Here is a 20,538-nt window from a genome sequence, read left to right as displayed (position 1 = left end):
CCTGCCTGCTGGCCAGTTTCATTTTTCTTCTGCTTCCTTGTTGGCCCAGAATCCCTGTTCCTCTCGTCTCTCATATTCAGGGCCTATTGTGTAATTAAATTCAGTAGCGCTTTTAACCTTATCTTCCTCCACAGCTTAACAGAAACCCATTGTTCTACCTCAGTCAATCATTTTCAATCCCATCAAACCCAATACCCTCTTTATATAACAAATATTTTACTATCTTTTTTGCTTTTACTATTATGAAATGGAATTCATATATAACAAGATACACACACATAATTTCAAATATATATAAATATAATTTCAAATATATTAATTTATATCTATATGTAACTAATACAAAAAATAAAAATTAATTTATAATAAAACAAAGTATTTAAATATGTAAGTAGACACAACTATACTGGAAAACATTGAAGAGTGGTACCCACATCTATGTACAGAATCAGCATAAGCACAACCACTACAAATGCAAACTGTGGGGTACTGCATTATTGAATTAAATAACACAAGCAGTACTACCACTAAGGAGTTTTTCCAAAGTATGAATAAGTTGTAAAGTTTTAAATAAAACAAAATACAATTTTCCCATGTTTTACACTGTAGTTGTATTCCTGGATAGTTTGGTATATATTAAATCTGTGTAGAGCATATTTTGTCTATATGCAAAATAGTTGGGTTTCGGCTTAGAAATATAAACAGATTTTTCACCGGCATGAATGCCCAGTAGGACATTTAAAAAAAAGTCTGTGGGACATGAGACAATTGTTTATTACATTAGAGCAGAGATCGACAAACTTTTATTGAAACGGCCAAATAGCATATACTTTTAAGTTTGGGGGACCATACAGTTTGTCAAAAGTACTCAACTCCGTCTAAGAAAGCAGCCATAGACAATACATAAATGAGTGGGAGTGCTGCATTCAAATAAACTTTATTTACCAAAACAGACAGGAGGCCCCAAGCCATAGTTTGCCTCCCTCTGCATTAGAGTTCTCACGTAAATGCCAAGCTCTCATCCACTAAACACGGGTTGCATTGTTCAGTTATTGTGACAACAACAGCCACTTCTATGGAGCAATAATTACCCATCCCTCCCACCCTATCAGTTGAGAACTCCTGATCTTAACTATTCCTCCTGTTTGCTGCACTTGGCAAAGGCATTGAGCTTTCTGGTCTCAGCTCCTTTTCTATACCTGTCTGGAACACTTCTCCTCAATCTACTCTTTACTGCTTTTCTATCTTATGCCTAATTCAAGTCCCAGCTAACACTATACCTCCCATCACTAAAAGAAGAATTTCCTTAAAAATCACAATCTTTTAGAAATAATTTCACAATCTTTTAGATTTCACAATCCTTTATAAATAATTTGGCATTAATATACTACCATATATTATTCTTCAACTTATAATTTATATGTTCTACCTCCCACCTGCAAGGCAGGTTCCTTGTGGGAACAAACTGTTATTTAATAATCTGTCATGTTTATAGATTCTAACTTAATGATTTTCCTTAAGTCACTTACTATTGTAGAGGGATTACCATGCTAGATGTTGAGGGTACAGCAGTGAACAATCAGACAAGGTCTCCGCCCTCACTAAGATTATATACTTTATAGAGTGGAAAGAAAATTTCAGATTCCAATAAGAATTATAATGGAAATAAAAATAGGGTGTGATGTGGAGAGTAAAGAAGCATAAAATGATGGTCAGCCACTAATTTAGATAAATGGACAAAGAAATCCTCTCTGAAATGGGATGTTTAAATTGACCCCTAAATCTAAAAAGAGCCAGGGAGCAGCATTCCAGCCATGGGGAAGAACATGTGTAAAATTCCTTAGACAGGAAACTCTGTAGCGTGTTTGAAGAAAATAAGTCATACAGGACTTGAAACAATTTTAAATAAGGGGATTGACACAATATGATTTTAGTTTTCAAAAGTATTATACGGATAACAGAGTAGAGAAGGGATAGTAATAAGGCAAGAGAAGTGAGGTGTATAATTAAGAAGCTCTTACAGAAGTCCAAGGAAGAACTGATGATATCTTGGACTGGGGGTAGCAGTGGAGAAAGAGAACGTGGACAGATTTCAGGTATCACTTAGAGAGGTAATCAACAGGGCTTGTTCATGGCTGGATTTGGGTAGAGGGAACACTGGATGCTGCTATTACTAATACAGGGAGAACATGGTTTCAGTTATAGTGGGAGGATCATGAGTTCCATTCAGATGTGTTAAGTCTGAGATGACTGTTATACAATGATTGATTTTTAAAGATTAAACTAGCCTTGTATTCCTGAAATGAATCTCAGTTGGTAGTGATGTATTATCCTTTTTATATACTGCTGTATTCAAGAGAAGATGCCAAATAGGCAGGTGGATATATGAAATGGAGATGAAGACAAGGTCTTAGCTAAAGAGATGCATGTGTAGGATATCAACTTAGGGTTGCTCTTTAAATTCACAAAATAAATAATATCACTCAGGACAGGGTGCTTATTAGGAAAAAAAAAAAAAAGAGGCCCTTTCCTGTCCTGAAACTCCCCCTAACTTAGAGAAAGGGTCAGCCTAAGAGAAAAATCTACCTACTTCGAAAATCTAATGTCACAGAAGAGACTGTTTCAACCATGCAATCTGCTGAAAGGTTGAGTAAAATAAGACAGAGGTATACATTTGACTTGACAAGAAGCAAGTGACTGATGAACTTTATAAGAACAGTTTCTGCTAAAGATCAATGATGGAAACAAAATTAAAACTGAATTAAAAGGAGAATAAGAGGTGAGAGAGTAGAAATAGAAACAATATTTTCAAAAATGATACACGTAAATCATATCAATAATTGTGGGAAACAAACCAAACCAGTGACAGACTACAGTTAGTTCATCAATACATTGATGAATTATTGCAGCAAACCACCAATTTATCTTGTTATGGATGAACAGAATAATAGCTATGATCCCTTCAATGCAAAAATAAACTGAAGTCCTATGTCAAGATAATCTGCACTTTTAAAAATGTAGTAGAGGTAAACCTACTTATCCTAAAAGTCATTAAACTGAACTGAAAAGTTCCCACTAATAAAAAAAAAAGATATTTTATTTTATTGGAATATAAAAGCCTTTCTATGCAGGTAACAAAGCAAAGATAGAGCTATTTAATTTCATAAAAATTAAAATCTTTTATGTAGCAAATAACTACATTATAAAAGAAATTTTAGAAAATAACAGACTAGAGGAAAATATCACAACATAAATGACCCTAATATATAAAGAATGTCTATATTATCTTCTTTCCAATCAGAAAAACCAATAAAAGTACAGTAAAGGATAGAAACAAAGAAAGAAAAGAAATTCAAATGACTAGTAAGACGGCATGACAAATCCCAATTTTTAAGGACTTTCCTTAAAAATCATCAATACAGAATAATGTTAAACTAATATCTAAGGAACTCTAAAAATAATAGCAGACATACAAATTTCCTCAATTACCTAGATAGCTTCACCATCAATGCACAGCATTTTATTCCACATCTGAGCATACAGCAGATAATCTTGTTTCACTTAACATGATTTGATATGACTGCAAGAGATGCTGATTTTTAAATTTCAGTTTACACATTTTAATGAAAGATACAATCATGTAATTTTAAAACTCAGCATATTTAGAGGTGTATAATATTAAAATAGCTATGGGGACCACAGAAACACAAAAGCAAAATCAACAAGGAAAAGTGCCTACCTTCCCTGATAGCCGTGAAAGGTGTCCCTTCTTCTTCCTGCAGCCTGATCACCTTCAGAGCTACCAACTTCCCATTTACCCTGTGAGAAATGAAAGATAAGTGAATCCATGAATATATGTGCTCATTATAATTCTAATTGTCTTCCTTATAATTTATAAAACTAAATAAATTCGCTTTTATGCTAAAAATGTCAGTGACTCAACTATACCGCCAAAGCAAGGTTAGTTTCAATAAGGCTGGTAATTCTATATCATCATCATAAATATTCACATTTTAAATATTCATACTTGCACAGGCCAAGATTTAACTGAAGTTTTCTATGATTCACTGTGTTCCTTCCAGAATGAAACTGGTATTTAACCAAATCATCACACTTGATAATTATTCTCAGATTAATTAAAAATCATGCAATCAAAAATAACTCTGTTTCTTTGTTTCTCCAATAGCTCCCTCTTTGTTCCTTCTGCTGAAATGTCTTCATTTTCAGTCTTTAGTTGAGGTCATTCAATTCCCAAGGACAGAAACTTGACATTCTTCTCTCTCTCTCAACAACACCCATTCCCATTTTTTCCTTTTTTTTTTTCTTTTTTACTACAACGTCCTAAAATTACATTTGGTCTAGTTGTGTTTTTTATTACAGTATGTCATCAAAAAAGTTATGAATATTTTACCATTATAAGATTACACAAGACCTATCCAAAGCAGATGGTCCTTCCAGACACATTCTAAATATGTGTTGGCGCCAATTAAAAGTAAGATTGTGCTATGGAGATAACTTTTTATTCAGTCAATTCTGTCATCAATCAAAGATATGACTATCTATATTAGTACCCTCCTTCAGTGTTCTATTTTCTACCTACACTGGGCCTAGAACCATACTTTATTTGGTTTGTTTGTTAATTAAAATAGGAAAAAACAAAAGCACATATATAATCCTCAGTGGATTGGTTCCAGGATCCCCTCTGATACCAAATCTGAGGATGTGCAAGTCTGTTACATAAAATGCTGTAGTGTTTGCATAAAACCTGTGTACACCACCCATACACTTTAAATCATCTCCAGATTACTTATAATACCTAATACATTATAAACACTATGTAAATAGTTGTTATACTGTATTTTTTACACATATCATTTTAATTGTTATATTATCTGTCTTTTCTCCCAAATATTTTCAGTCCAAAGTTGGTTGAATCCAGATGCAGAAACCTCGAATATGGAGAGACAACTGTATTAAAAATGTAAAAGGTACAAGATATATAGACTTCCATATATATGTATCACACATATATATATACATATACACACACACACAAACAGTAGTATGCAGAGTACACTCTGTATTGTTTATGTCACTTAACAACATATTTGGGTGACATAAATTCAGAGAAAACTGCCTTTTGCTTTTGAAAACCACAGGGTGTTCTTATGTATGAGTATATCATACTATATTTAATCCCAGTCCTCTATTGATAGCTATGTAGCTTGTTCCCAAATTTTGCTACTACAATGATGCAATAAATATTCTTGTATGTGTAATTACATCTATGTAAAAATATGTCTGTAAGATAAATTCCTAAAAGTGCAATTGCAAGGTCAAAGGTCCATGCATTTCTAATTTCCAATTTTGATGAATATTGGAGACTCATCCTACATAGAGGATACCAATATAAATATTTGGTATCCTTTCCTATAGCAAATAGAGCTCATCTGCTTCTCCTCCTTCACCTATGCTATATGTTCTCAGTGTCTGATTTTGCCAATCTAATAGGTCAAAAATGGTTTCTTGTTGCAAGTTAAATGGCTACCAAAGATCTCTAGAGGTTAAAGAACTAGCAAAGGAGAACTTATGTGGGCCAGAGAATCCAGTGTCTGAGTTTGGAAGAATTTGAATGTCTCTTTTTTAAACCTACATCTATTTGGTCTGTTTTTGCTCAAAAAAAAAAAAAACTGCCATAGACATAAAACCCAAAAGAACAAGGAATTCATCATAGTTGAACCATCCTAGTGGCATTTCTCATTGAGTGGATTACAGACATACATTACTACTGGTTACAGTAATGGGATAGGGAGACCTGATTATAAGGCTCCACAACATACCATCTCCTCAAGGTTAGGAGTTGTTTCTTTTTCCTCCTGCTTTAGCAGAGAGGACAGGCCTGCTGCTTTTCTGTTCTGCAACCTCTTCTCCTGGATATATTTTTCTTGATTTTTCTAATCCTGTTTGTGCTCTAGGTACAGGCAAAAAAAAATTACTATGCACATGAGGTTCAGCTGGAGACTGTACCTGGTACTCTTCACTTCGTCTTTTAGGACTAAGCACTTTGGCGGGGCTTGACGCTGGGATGCAGTTAGTGCTGACCTCTGCATGAATTTTTCTCAGCCCAGTTGAGCTCATCACTGGCTCCCTGAGGAGGCAGTAACTGATTCCAGGAACTGCTTGGAATTTTCCCCTCATTTACAGATATTTTCCCCTCACTCATAAAACACACACACAACCTTTTTCCCGTAAAGCTTTCCATTTCTCTTGAGAGCATTAACTTGTATGGATCACGTATTGTGAACTGAGTTCTGGAATATAGGGACCACATGCTTCTGTAGGTTGTATACTTAAAGCACATTCTCAGGCATGAAACTATGATTGCCTTGTAACACAATGAAAGGACACCAGCCTTTAATTGAATCAACACTCATTTTTTAAGTGCAACTAAAGATGGATTCCCCCTAAGTAACTTCATTGACTAATTTGTATTATTTTCATGGTGAAAAGGGTCTTTGAAAAGATTTTCTATGATAACTGCATAAAAAAACAAGACCTAGGTTCATGGAATTCATATTCTGAATTCTCCATGAATTGAACCTCCAAGTGTTTGTTTTTAATAAGTTATGATCATATCAGCAGTTCACGACACTGAGATTTTATGTATTACATCATTTGAAACTAAAATTTCCTTAAAATATATACTACACCATAAGTTCCAGAAATGAAGGAGACCTTTTCTGTTTTATCAACTGATATGTGCCCAGTATCTAGGACTTTCAGGGCACAGAGTAGATTCTCAAAATATTTCACTGGATGAATATTGATGCTGTTATAATAGTATACCGACATTTTCCTCAACATACCTGCAAAATAAGTCCAGAATAAATTACTAAAAGTATTATTTCCAAAAAATTTCAAAAATACCAAAATTTTATAAAGTTTTCAACATCTTTCATGTTAGTTTTAAATGTTTATTTTCTTTCTACAAATAAAAGATGTGGTCTCTATATTTACTGCATTTACATATGGAAAAGTTTTTATTTCCTTTAAGTTTTAGAATTTGTAGAATGCTTTGTTAATTGTTTTTGCACCCAGCAGACATGTTTCAAAATACTCACTAACCTTTAATAATCTGAGCCCAGACCACTAATCTTTTCTACTATTGCTTCACTGGTTTCTCATTAAGAATCATATTGATTATCAAATTGCTCTTTAACCTAAGAGTCATTGTGACTTTCTCCTTTCTTAATTAGTTTTTATCTACATGTCTCAACACTCAGCAACTACTGAATCTCTGTTTTAAAGCCTAGTAAAAATGTTAAGTCACTGGGTCCACTTTTAGAAAAAGTACCTGTGGAAAAAAATAACATTAAGAAATTTTTTAATAGTCTACCTTTTGTGCACGTGTATTTTAAATCTTTTTTTTTTTTTTTTTTTTTTTGAGACAGGGTCTCACTCTGTTGCCCAGGCCGAAGTGCAATGGCATGATCATGGCTCACTGCAGCCTCCAGCCTCCATCTCCTCGTCTCAAGAGATTCTCCTACCGCAGCCTCCAGAGTAGCTGAGACTACAAAGCCATGCCACCACACCAGGCTAATTTAAAAAAAAATTAAAAAAAAAAAATTAGAGAAAGGGTCTCATTATGTTGCCCAGGCTAGTTTTGAACTCCTGGGCTCAAGTGATCCTACTGCCTCACTCTCCTAAAGTGCTGGGATTACAGGTTGTGAGTCACCGCGCCCAGTCTTATTTTAAAGTTTAGTATGACCTGAAATATTTGAAAGTGTAAGTTACTAACTCATTTACAAAATGGAAATTTTTAAAGATATCAAAAAAGATATATTACTGTACGAAAAACAAAACAAACATTTTGTCTTCTAATTATTGTGAGGATTTAACCTATTTTATGAAAACTTAAAACATGTAATTCAAACATCGATTTAAATAACTTGAAATAATCACAAAATTCAAATTGAATCAATAAATTAGAGCTGTTTACAGAAAAACATTGAAGATCCCTCTTCAACAAGTCTTATTAATTAAATCAAAGGCTAATGAACAGAAGGCAATCAGGGCTTGATTACCAGTGGAGATGTTAATTCAGGTAAATAACATGATGAAAAAAGGGCTCTAAATTGTGCTAATATTACCACAAAATGTTCTACTGCAGTTACTGCCAAATTTGCCTGTAGTTGCTTTAAGCTGTATAGAGAGCCATTTTATTTCAGAGATTCTTTATGCTTATTCTCTTATTTTTCCAGTAACTGTCATTCCCAGCTTGGCCCAAAGGAGCCGTGACTCATTGCTTTATTCTGCCCATCACGCAGCATGAGTTCCAAAGTGCTGTACCAAGAAAAACAGAATTGGGCAGGAGTGGGGAGAGTATCTCCATGCACAGGACATGGGGACACTGGGTAGCCAGGTAGAGCCAGGCTGAAAGGGGATCCAACTTTCAAACTGTTTCTAAGCACAAAGCACAAATCCAAATCCATCAATTTCAGAAACTTTGTCCATACGTCTGTGTGCCCTAAACGTGTAAATATAAAATTTTCTTGTGGGAGTAAAGCAAGGTCTAGAAGTTTTCAGTAAAGAAAACAGCCTATTTATTTTCTCGCCCATTCATTTGTTCATTTAATGTTTTGCAAAAACAATAAAGGAAAACTCCCACTTAGCTCAAAGTACATTTTCCAGTTTCAAAAGAAACTGGTTATGAAGCTCAAAGAGAACTTTCTTAAGGAAAAAAAATTCTCAAAGGAAAGCCTAAAGGTCTTCTATTCCATTAGTTACTTCAAATTAATAGAATAACTTAGCACAAGAAAACAAAATTACAAATATTATCTGGGTCATCTTTGAAAATAGTGTCCATGTGCTAACACCTAGAAGAAATTATGTCTAGAGGATATGAAGGAAATTAAAGCAGTATACCCAAAATAAATTTAATATACTCTGGGAAATTTAATATATTCTGCTTCTCTCTTCCATTATGATTTTGTATCAAGTAAACTGCAAAGGAAAATAAGACCAAGTACAGATAGATACAATGCTCTTGTTTCCTTGCCGTATTGGTCAAGAGGCAATAGAAGGAAATGTAGATACTACGGAGGCAGGGACAGTAGAAAGCTGGAGTAGGGCAAGGACAATATTTTCAGAAGAATTTACAGATTTTTGGCAAAATTATTAAAAATATTTTTAAAGTTATACTAATAGTGTTTCATTTATTAATTCCCTCTTTATATGCTAGTTAAAATACTCACTATACTGTATTTATTACATACATATTTCAAAAATTAAGCTTAAATATTCATGACATTGTTATTGTCATCTAAATTCAATTCCTATTCAGGTGTGAATAAGAAGTCATCTCAATACTGTTTTAACGTTTACTCTTCAGGAATATCCCAAAAGTGCTAACTACTATATTTTATTCTAGAAAAATAAATTCGAATTTCAAGGTAAACTGTCAGTAATTACACCTTGTCATAATCTATATCAAAGTAATACAGAGAGAAGTGGAAGAAGACTAAAACTAGTTTGTCTTAATTTCTTTTTAAAAAAACTTATGGATACATTATAGTTGTACATATTTACAGGGTACGTGTGATATTCTGATATAAGCATACAATGTGTAATGAGCAAATTATGGTAACTCAGGCATCCACCACCTCAATTATTTATCATTTCTTTTTGTTGGGAACTTTCCAAATCCACTCCTCTAGCTATTCTGAAATATGCAATAAATTATTGTTAACTATAGTCATCCTATTGTGCTACCAAACGGTCTTATTCCTTCTATGTAACTATATTTTTGTGCCTATTAATCAACCCCTCTTTATCTTCCATCTCTCCACTACCCTTGCCAACCTCTAGTAACCATCATTCTACTCTACCTCCATGAAAAAAATTTTTTAGTTCCCATATATGAGTGAGAACATGTGCTATTTGTCTTTAGCGCTTGGCTTATTTGCCAACTTAATGTTCTCCAGTTCCACCCATGTTGTAGCAAATGACCATATCTAATTCTTTTTTATGGCTGAATAATATTCTATCACATTTTCCTCATCCGTTCATCCACTGATGGACACTTAGGCTGATTCAATACCTTGACTATTGTGAACAGTGCTGCAATAAACATGGAAGTGCAGGTATCTCTTCAACATACTGATTTCCTTTCTTGGATAGATACACCTGGGAGTGGGATTGCTGGATCATATAGTAGTTCTAGTTTTTTGAGGATCCTCCACACTGTTGTCTATAGTGGCTAGACTAATTTACATTCCCACCAACAGCATACAAGCATTCCCCTTTCTCCATACTCTCATCACTATTTGTTATAGACTGTCTTTCGGATAAAAGCCATTTTAACTGGAGTGAGGTGATATCTCACTGTGGTTTTGATTTGTATTTCTCATATTTTTAATGATGCTGAGCACTTTTTCATACACCTGTTGGACATGCATATCTCTACTTTTGAGAAATGTCTATTCAAATGTTTTGCCCATTTTTTAATCGATCTTTAGGAGTGTGGGGGGATTTTTTGGGGGTTTGTTGTTGTTGTTGTTGTTGTTTTTTGCTATTTGTTTGAGTTCCTTATGTATTCTGGTTATTAATCCCTTGTCTGTTGAACAGTTTGCAAATATTTTCTCCCATTCTATAGGCTGTATCTTCACTTTGTTGATTGTTTGCTTGTGGAAGCTTACTACTAAAAGAAAACATTGGGAAATGCTTCAGGACATTGGTTGGGCAAATAGTTCTTCAGTAAAACCTCAAAAATACAACCAAGCAAAGCAAAAATGGACACATTAATTTCTTTTTGAATAAAATCCAAAGATTAATAAAACAATAGTAGAATGGCTATTTATTAGGATGTGACTAACAATGCAAAAAGATTTAATGCAATGAGGAAAGGGCATATTCAATCAACAATTATTACCTATAAAAAGAATTGATTGCTACTAAGCATGATTCATCATTATCAATGCTTTATATACAAACTCATAATACTTAGAAACATAATATTAGAGTAGCAGATAATGTTCATAGGAAAAAATTAAATTACGTTCATTTCAGCAATTTTGAGCCACCCAAATTTGCACCTTTCTAAAAATGAAATCTGTCAACATTATCACTTTGCAATTAAAAGTAACCTCAGTAATCATCCAGGCTCCCAAAGGGACAAAAAGATGCTCACTGGCTTGATGGTCTATCCTTGTACTCTCACTGCCTGGAACAAAGCAGTCCCTAAAAGATTTTGATGGAACCCCAACTCCTCTACAAAAATTCAAATTATTTAGTTCTTCCCTAAGTTGAGACAAAAATGCTTCCTTGATCTTCCTGATTCAAGATCTGAATCCACAAAGACTAAATAAACTAGGTCCTCTTCTATAAGACAGCCTTTCACTTAATGAAATTTTAATATCCCACCCCTTATTCAATAAATATTAACTGAGAGACTATGAGTCTGTGTGTGGGATAAAGGATAAACAATACAGGCAAATCCCCCCAATACAGTCTAGTCCCCTAGACTATTGACTAGAGCCAATAGTCTAGCCAAGGAAACAGACACAGAACACCTAAGTACAAAAATGACTGAGGCATGTCAAAGAGATTCCGGAGGCTCTCATTTGTAAAATGAAACAATTTGTGCATTAGTAAAATAATACCTGCAATTTAAAGATATAAAGTATGTCTAAATTTATAAGTTTTAAAATGAAACAAAAAAACTTAATTGGTCATTTTGGAGGTCATTATAGAATCATTTCATTACTTAAAACCTTTTAATACAGAATATATCAAGCATTTTCCTTCCCTTTCATACTCTTTCATATATACTGTACCTCAGTATAATTAAATATTGTAGTTGATTTTAGGAAGTTTCTCTACAGATATACTGCATGTAACAAATGAGGAAGGAAAGACAGAATTTGAATATCATCATTTTGCTAACCATAATCACTTAGTAGATTATCGACAGTTAGATTCTGACCAAGTCTAAATCTACCTACTTATTTAAAGGGCAAAAGGGAACAAGTTATAAATAACACCATTAGGAAACAACAAGGAAAACCCAGACTTCATAAAGTTCTATAGGAGAAACGAATCTGTTTCTTCAACAAATCAATTTCAAGGGGGAAAAAAGGCAGGGTAGGGGTAACCTATGGACTAAAAGATTGACATATAACTGCAATTCACTGCAATGTATAGACTCAATTTTTCTGGATTCAAACAAAGTGTATTTTAATACTGTATAGTTGATGTTAGGGAACCATTTAATTTTTTACATGTTATCATACAGTACTATCATGTGTTTTAAAACACAATGCTTATCTTTCAAAAAATAAAACTAATATAAAATAATATAAGGTCTGGGGCTTCTTTCAGAATAATTTCAGCGAATGAATATAGATGAAATATGGTCAGTCATGAGTTGCCAATGTTTGAAGATGGGTGATGGCTTAATGGAACTTTATTATGACTATGCTCTCTAATAGTTATTTTCTATGATAAGTTCTTTTTTAAAGAATACAATATGAATTGGTATAAACGTGATAAGGGAAAATCACAGCACACTATATAAAAGAAATAGGGAGGCTGGGGAAGGAAGATCACTTCTGACCAGGAGTTTGAGACATGCCTGGGCAACACAGCAAGACCCTTTCTCTCTACAAAAATTTTAAAAATAGCTGAGCATGGTGGCACACGCCTGTAGTCCCAGCTACTTAGGATGCTGAGGTGGGGGAACCACTAGAGCCCATGAGTTCAAGGTTATAGTGAGCTATGAATGTACACAGTGCACTTCTGGGCTGCATAAAGGACTGATACAAAGAGCATTGCCCATGATCTTTTTATTTTTTTTAGCATGTTTATTTTTTGTAGATGGAGTCTCACTCACTTTTGCCCAGTGCTGGAGAATTGCTGAATGGTGCACATCAGTCGGCTCACTGCAACCTCTGCCTCCTGGGTTCAAGCAATTATGGGGCTCTGCCTCAGCCTCCTGAGTAGCTGAGATTACCAGGGTACTGGCACCAGCCATGCCCAGCTAAGTTTTCTGATATCGTTTGTAGAGATGGGGTTTCAGCCATGTCTGGCCAGGCTGAGTCTCGATTAGGCAACTGATACTCGTGATCTGCCCGCCTCAGTGCTGGGATTACAGGCGTGAGCTACTGCACCCGGCTTCCCATCTCTTAAAAAAGAGAAAAGAAGAGAGAGGGAGAAAATAAGAGGCAAAAGAGTATGAGGAGTTCTGTCTGAGAAGAAGATCTTAGTCTGGGAACATCCAACTGGAGACAGAAAGGAAGCATTGGTATTTATGAATCTGAATCTCAATAGAAAAATCTAGGCCAGACATATAAATTTATGAGTTACTTGGGGGACTGGCAAGAGACAGCCAGTTTTCTGTTAAAGCAGAAGTAAACACTCTGAAAAGAGGTAGAGAATATGTAGGAATTTCCTGATCAGAGAATGATGTTCTGTATCTAGAACACATGGAAATAGCCTAAAGGATGGAGGAAAGGGACAGTATGGGGCATATATTAAGAAACATGATACTTTCAGATGGTTAAAAACAAAAAGGAAGAAGAATATGAGGATGCAGTCTGAGGGATAGTGGATGATCAGGGAGTTTTATACTTTGGGTAGCACCTGGGATATGACATAGTGATGTGAGGCAGAGAGGATTCCATCGTGGCAGTCTCTTGGAAGCAGTGGAATAGCGGCTACTGTTTTGGCTGCTGCTCAGCACAGCTGCCCCTGTGTGCATTAGGCAAAGCCTGTAGAGGAATGGGCCAAGCTTTTGCAGCTGTGCAGATGACAAGGTACAGGTCCTCAACCTTGGCTGCATATCAGAATCACCTGAGGAAATTTGAAACAACAATGCCTAGCCCCGCCCATGATTTAACTGGTGTGGGGTGGAGTCCTAGCATCTGTATTTATAAAAACACCTGCAGTGATTCTAATATGCAACTAGGACTGAAAATCATTGTGTTAAACCTTCAGGTTCCAACACCAGCTTCTCACTGCTTCTCTTCCTTTGCCTGGTCTCTCCAAAACTGAAGTCTCCTTTTTATTATAAACATTCAAAAGTTTTTCAACTATTTTGAGTATCCTCATAGTTGAAAGCTCAGTGGTAAACAAATGAGTCAAGTCCTTACCACGTAAAAGAAATACTGAAATGGCACTTTACTGGAAAACGTACTACACTCTGAGGTACAGCTGAACAGCCTGTTTTAGATCCACCATCAGCAACAGCACATCATTCAACTGCCTATAATCCTCCTATCTACCAGAACATAACTGGGAACATTTAGCAACATTTTAAAAATAAGCAGATATATAATAGCTTCAGTGTTCTGCAAGTCTACTAGCTTAAAAATCTGATCCAAACAAGGAATTAAGGTTATTTCAGTATGACTTTTTTTTTTTTTTTTTTTTTTTTACTAACTTCTTGTCACTATTTTGCTTTCTAATTGTTCAGAAACCACCGGAACAATATTTTCATTAGAGAAGGGGGAAGAAGAAGAGCATGAAAGGGGAATGTGACACCATTTCCTTCGGTTCTGGTTAATAGATTTATCTTCTGTAAAGGTCTGGACATCTCAAGACTGCTAACGTCTCTCCAATTTTTCATAGTTCCTCAAAGGTCACTGACAATGATGAAACAATTTCAACTCCAAATTTCTTTAAAATTCTGTGAAACAGTCATCTCAAGTCTTCAATCAGAACTCCATAGAGAACCAAAGTACTATCAAATGTCCTAAGACATTTGTCAATTTAATTCACATCTATATTTGTTCTGTGCTTTCATGCTTGAAACGAACTCTCCTTGGAAACAGTGATGTCAGGAGGTGAGTGCTTGCACTTCTTCTGTGACCTTTCTACCCCCACAACCCCTGTGTGTGTGAACTTCAAGGCAGAGTTCACACTCGGTTTCTAATTCTTCCACTCTTCTCATTGAGATGACTTGTGCTTATCTGCTTTGATGTTTGATTATTCAATTTTGAGAGACTTTAATCATCCATTTTAATACATTAACCTTCTGGAGTTTTAGGGCTGTGGGTTGTATACTTCTCAGGACCTTGAAGAGAAATACTTCCTAGATGCAAGGAACTGTTCCAGGTGGAGCAAGAAGTAACATGCATAGAGCCCTTGAGGAGATTACCGGCTAACAGAGAAGACAGGAAAGTACCAAAATGAATGATGAAAGAAGGAAAAATTCTAAAGAAAAGTAAGGCAAAGTTATCAAGGACCAGGAATGGAAGAACCGCAAACACATCAAAAGAAGGCAAAGCACAGGAAAAATCCCCAAGTCATCCACAGAGGTAAAAAGTAGTTGTTTGTATATACTCTTGAAATTACTAGAGAAGGGCCGTGTTTGATGAGATGGGATAGTTTCATAAAAAATAAGTGAATGTAGTTCCTTATGAGGACTTTTTCAGATTGATTTTTCTCACATACTGAGATTTGAAACCTACTATGTTAATTAGTTCTGTAAGTTTATACATAAACATAATACCCACATGTACCATATAATACCCACATACACTGAAAACTATGAAGAAAGGAATTCTGTGAAGGCAAACCAACACCAAATAACAAAAATGAAGAAGAAGGAAGAAAGGGGGAAGGAGAAACCAGGTAGGAGGAGGGTGGGGGAGAAAGAGGAGGAGGAAGAGGAGAAGGAGAGGAGGAAAAGGAGAAGAGGAGGAGGGGGGAGGGGGAGGAGGAAGAGGTATTTTCATTTTTCTCTGATCCTACTTTCAAGAATACTTGTCTGGAGAAACACATTACTGAGGTCTTTGAAAAGGCTGTATTTTACATTTCTAGAGAAATCAAATTTTCTCCTTCTGAGGTCAAGTTGCCATTTCAAATAGATTTTTATCTGTAGTAGTTTTATTTTCCCACAGAAACTGTCTTAGAAAAGCAGAAAAGAAATGGATATACTTCTTGATATTATCACTTGTCCTCAATCTTTGATTACTTATTACACTCTTGCTAATTCTTACATACTACATCTCATACTGTATCTAAAAATCAAAGTCAAATCCATTCATTCATAATTTTGTTTTAAAAGCCAAATACACCATCACGATGAAAGTGAATCATTACATGAGCTAGAATTAAAGAAAAGCAGATAAATCTGATGCTCAACTTTACAGCATTTCAAGCCTCCTGGTCCAAAGATGTGTGTAAAGCGTTCTGTTCCTGTTTCTTAAACAGAGTCATAAATGCCCCCCCTTTCTCTAACAGAGGCATACACGTCCAGGATCATGCAAGAAAAGTCAAGTTTCCACTCTCATGAAAAAAAGCATCTCCAAAGAAGTGAAATGAGATGCACAAAAAAAAAATCACATCACTGATTCACCACTATGAGGCTCTGAGGAGTCCCCAAGTATTCACTGCCAAATAGTATTAACCAGAGATTTTGCATGTCGCATCCAAAAATAGTCATATGAAATTAAGTGAAGCTTAGAACAGCAGGAGAAAACAATTAAAACAGCCCTCAAGAGTCATTAAGGCAGGGGTATTCAGAGTTCAGGCTCTTCCCCACCCATTCTAATAGAGACCAAAACACACACACACACCCCTCCAGTTTAAGTTATAAACACAATTTTAAGCTAGTATTTTCTTTTTCTGGTTGCCTGCAAAGGCCCTTGGAGAGCAAACAAAGAAAATTTCACAGTAGCCTGGTGAAAGTAATAGAGAGATATTAAGACAAGAGGATTATGAGTGATTTTTATTTTCCCCAATAAAAATGTATTACTTTCATACTTATAGGAAATGTTACTGTTGAATATATTCAAAAGGAAATTAAAAATAATATCAAGAAAAGCCAAATTTATGTACTTTAACGTTTTTATGACAAAAAAAGGATTAGAGAACAATGCTACGTGGCATCACTGATTACCTGAATCTAAAAGACTCTTATTCTAAAAATAAGGGTGTCACTTAAAATGGACTGTCTTACAGGCAAGACCATTATCAAATTAAAAAGTTATTCAATTAAATATAAAGTTGAAAAAGAACTACCTACACATGTTGAAGATCAGGTTTTATATTACTTCATATATAACTGAAGAGCTAAATAGATTTTAAAAAGAAAAAATTCTAAGAGTTATATATAACTGGTATAAGACAGACCTACGCTGGCCAGGCGTGGTGGCTCACACCTGTAAACCCAGCACTTTGGGAGGCCAAGGCAGGCAGATCACTTGCAGTCAGAAGCTCGTGACCAGCCTGGCTAAGATGGTGAAACCCCATCTCTACTAAAAATACAAAAATTAGCCAGGCTTGGTGGCAAGTGTCTGTAATTTCAGCTGTTCTGAAGTCTGCAGCAGGAGAATCGTTTGAACACAGGAGGCAGAAGTTCCACTGAGCTGGCATCATACCACTTCACTCCAACCTGGGCAACAGAGTGAGACTCCATCTCAAAAAAAGAAAAGAGAGGAGAGGAGAGGAGAGGAGAGGAGAGGAGGAAAAACAAAAAGAAAATAAAAGACCTATGCCAGTGTTACTTCTAAAACCTAGCAAGCAAGCCGAAGTATAAATTAGCCTGATTTGGAATGAACTGGTTTTATACACAGTCAATAAATTTAAAATCAAGATAATAGTCTTTAATTCAAAAATAGAGCCAGGTGAGGTGGCTCACACCCTTAATTTCAGCTAACTGGGAAGCTGAGGCAGGAGAATTGCTTGAGCCCAAGAGTTCAAGGCTGTAGTGAGCTATAATTTTGCCACCGCACTCTAGAATAGGTGACAGAGTGAAACCCTGTCTCTAAAAATAAAGTAAAAGCAAAACTAGCACTGATGTTCAAATATCCACTATGTGGCAGGCCTGAGCCAAGGACTTCATTTACATTGTCTCATTTAATCACTCTAATACCTCTGTGTGATGGATACTATCATTATCTTCACTTTATAAAGAAACTGAGACACAGGATAGCTAAATAATTTGTTGTAAGTCATACAACTAGAAGAGGCAGGTTCACAATTGGGATCTAGGTGGTCAGACTTTCTAAGTTATCTGTGGGGTTGCAATAATTAAAGCATGAACCACAGAAGAAACATGTGTAGTCCACACTCTTATATTACTCCTTCATTCATTAAAGGCACTCTGCTTATAACAGTGTTTTGTTTTTGTTTTTTTTTTCAAGACACTCATGATCAAATTATTTAATCTGAAAGTAGTGTCATTATTCTTGGTGGTTTTCAACTAATCAGTCTTTACAAACGTCAAAATAAACCAATATATTTTAGAAAGACATTAATAAGTCCTATCCTAATTATAACACTGATTGATACATGTTTATGGAAGAATACTTGGTCAGTACAGAAAAATTTTTCACCAACAGTAATCTCACTATTCAGAGTTAAATTCTTCAACGTGTGTGTATATTTTCTAGGATTTTTTCAGATGTAGATTTTTTTTTCCCCAAAAACAACGTTCTACAGAACTTTTATAGTTGGTCATCTATTTTGCTGTGGTTTAATAATATATCCTTTTAGTGGATGGGCTTAAGCAGAAACCCAGTGTATTAGTCTGTTCTTGCACTGCTATAAAGACATCTGAAACTGGGTCGTTTATAAGAAAAGAGGTTTAATTGAATCACAGTTCCACAGGCTGTTCAGGAAACATGGTTGGGAAAGCCTCAAGAAACTTACAATCATGGTAGAAGGGCGAAAGGGAAGCAAGCACTTTCCTCACTTGGTGGAGCAAGAAGAAGAGAGAGCGAAGGGGGAAGTGCTACACACTTTCAAAATAACCAGATCTCCTGAGAACTCACTCACTATCATGAGAACAGCAACAGGGAAATCCGCCCACATGATCCAATCACCTCCCACAAGGTCCCTCCCCAAACACTGGGAATTGCAATTCAACATTAAATTTGGGTGGGAACACACAGCCAAACTACATCACCCAGGAAGCCTCAAGTTCCAATAAGGTCACACTTTCCTCATAAGGAAAATGACTCCAACACTTTTCTTTCATAATGTTTCATGACTCCTGCATTTTGATTTATTGGTGAAAGCAATCTTGCTAGCTAGGCAACAGAAGACTGAGTGAGAAAGTGGTGTAGAGGCCTCGCAGGCACATGGAGGCAGAACCTATGGGGCACAATACCTCCGAGATGGCCTGGCTGGAATTCAGTCCAGTGGGAGTGCTCTATTTACAGTGACAGAATACAACCAATCAAATCATCAAGACAACCATTCAAATCATCTCCAGGAGAATTCTGCTAGCAGATGTTACTCTATGAACCCAGGTACAGAGGCTATACCCAAATGTTCAGTTGAAGACCTTCCTATGTCCTGACAACAAATCTCTATCCCAAAAGTCCATTTGTTCGTCTTGTCTCATCAACCTTAGCCTGATTGGAATGTTCCAAAACACGTTCCAATCATCACACAGGTAACTTATTAATTGAGCATCTATTTACAGTACTGTTGATAGCGACAGGAGGCAGAAAAATTCCTAGGCAGACAGGAACGGGTTCTCAGTGAAACTCGACCTTCAAGCAAAGGACATTTTGAAGTCTGAACACCAAACTATCAGTTCCAGATAGAGTCCACTGACCAGAGTGAGAACTTCCATTCTCATTCAGTACACTCAGCCCCTGATCGGTCCCAGGCCAAGCCTTCATTTCAGCCCCTGACTGGTCCCAGGCCAAGCCTTCACTTCAGCCCCCGATTGGTTCTTTACACTATCATACCTCTTTCTGAATGTTGCTTTTCCCAAGTCTATCCATAAACCAACTGACACACATTTGACCATTCTAAGCCCATGAAAACCCAGGACTCAGGCTTGCAGCCAGCAACCCACATTTGGGTCCCCTCTCGCTGCTGAGAGCTTTCCTTCTGTTACTCAATAAAATTCAACTCTGACTTACTCATTCTCCAGTGTCTGTGTACCTCATTCCTCTTGGTCATGAGACAAGAACTCAGAACTCACCAAACTGTGAGAGTAAGAGCTGTAACACTCCCTCCTGCTCGCCAAACTCTGGGAGTGAAGAAGCTGCAACATTTCAACAGGTACTGAAGAGTAAGTTGATATATATGAGGAACTAAAAGAGATACCAAGCAAGGCAGTAACTGAATCATGCAAGAAGTGTTAAAGAAAAAATTATTCTGATCCTTGTTTAAATAGTAAAAGAGACTATTGTGATAGGTGTCAAGACAATTGCATGGGGAAATAAAGATTAGGGTCAACTCAGGATACAAAGAACAAGTGAGGCCTTATAGCCAGAAGCAGGCTGGGGAATTGGTGTATGGAAAATTACTAACAGGAGACATCAGGCTAGAAGGAATTCTTGCTAAGCTGACATAACATGATTCTTACTGAGGGCAGGCAGGGTGATCAGACAGACATCAGGGTGAGGGGATTCTCTCTAGACTGACTAAGCAAGACTCTCGCTAAAACTGGTCTGTGAAGCCCTGTCAAGGATGCGGGCCAAGGGTGACATCTAGCTGAGAAGAGGGCCTGGAGGAACCTGACAAAGTTCAGTCAGAGAGATAGTCTTGTCAGAAGTCAGAAAAGTTTCCTGGTAT

The 20,538-nt window shown here is 36.1% G+C and overlaps 1 protein-coding gene across 9 annotated transcripts in view; it reads right to left on the bottom strand.

Moving 5' to 3' along the window:
* Nucleotides 1–20,538, bottom strand: part of CDK14 (cyclin dependent kinase 14) — a 581,124-nt gene that overhangs the window by 392,257 nt on the left and 168,329 nt on the right. For all 9 annotated transcript variants that reach the window (XM_017956186.2, XM_021935106.2, XM_031664857.1 and 6 more), the window contains 1 exon segment: nucleotides 3,740–3,819. In XM_017956186.2, coding sequence (XP_017811675.2) covers nucleotides 3,740–3,819 — 80 coding nt within the window.

This window comes from Papio anubis, chromosome 4, assembly GCF_008728515.1.
Source record: "Papio anubis isolate 15944 chromosome 4, Panubis1.0, whole genome shotgun sequence".
Lineage (NCBI taxonomy): Eukaryota > Metazoa > Chordata > Mammalia > Primates > Cercopithecidae > Papio > Papio anubis.
This window is presented reverse-complemented; position numbering and strand designations above follow the sequence as displayed.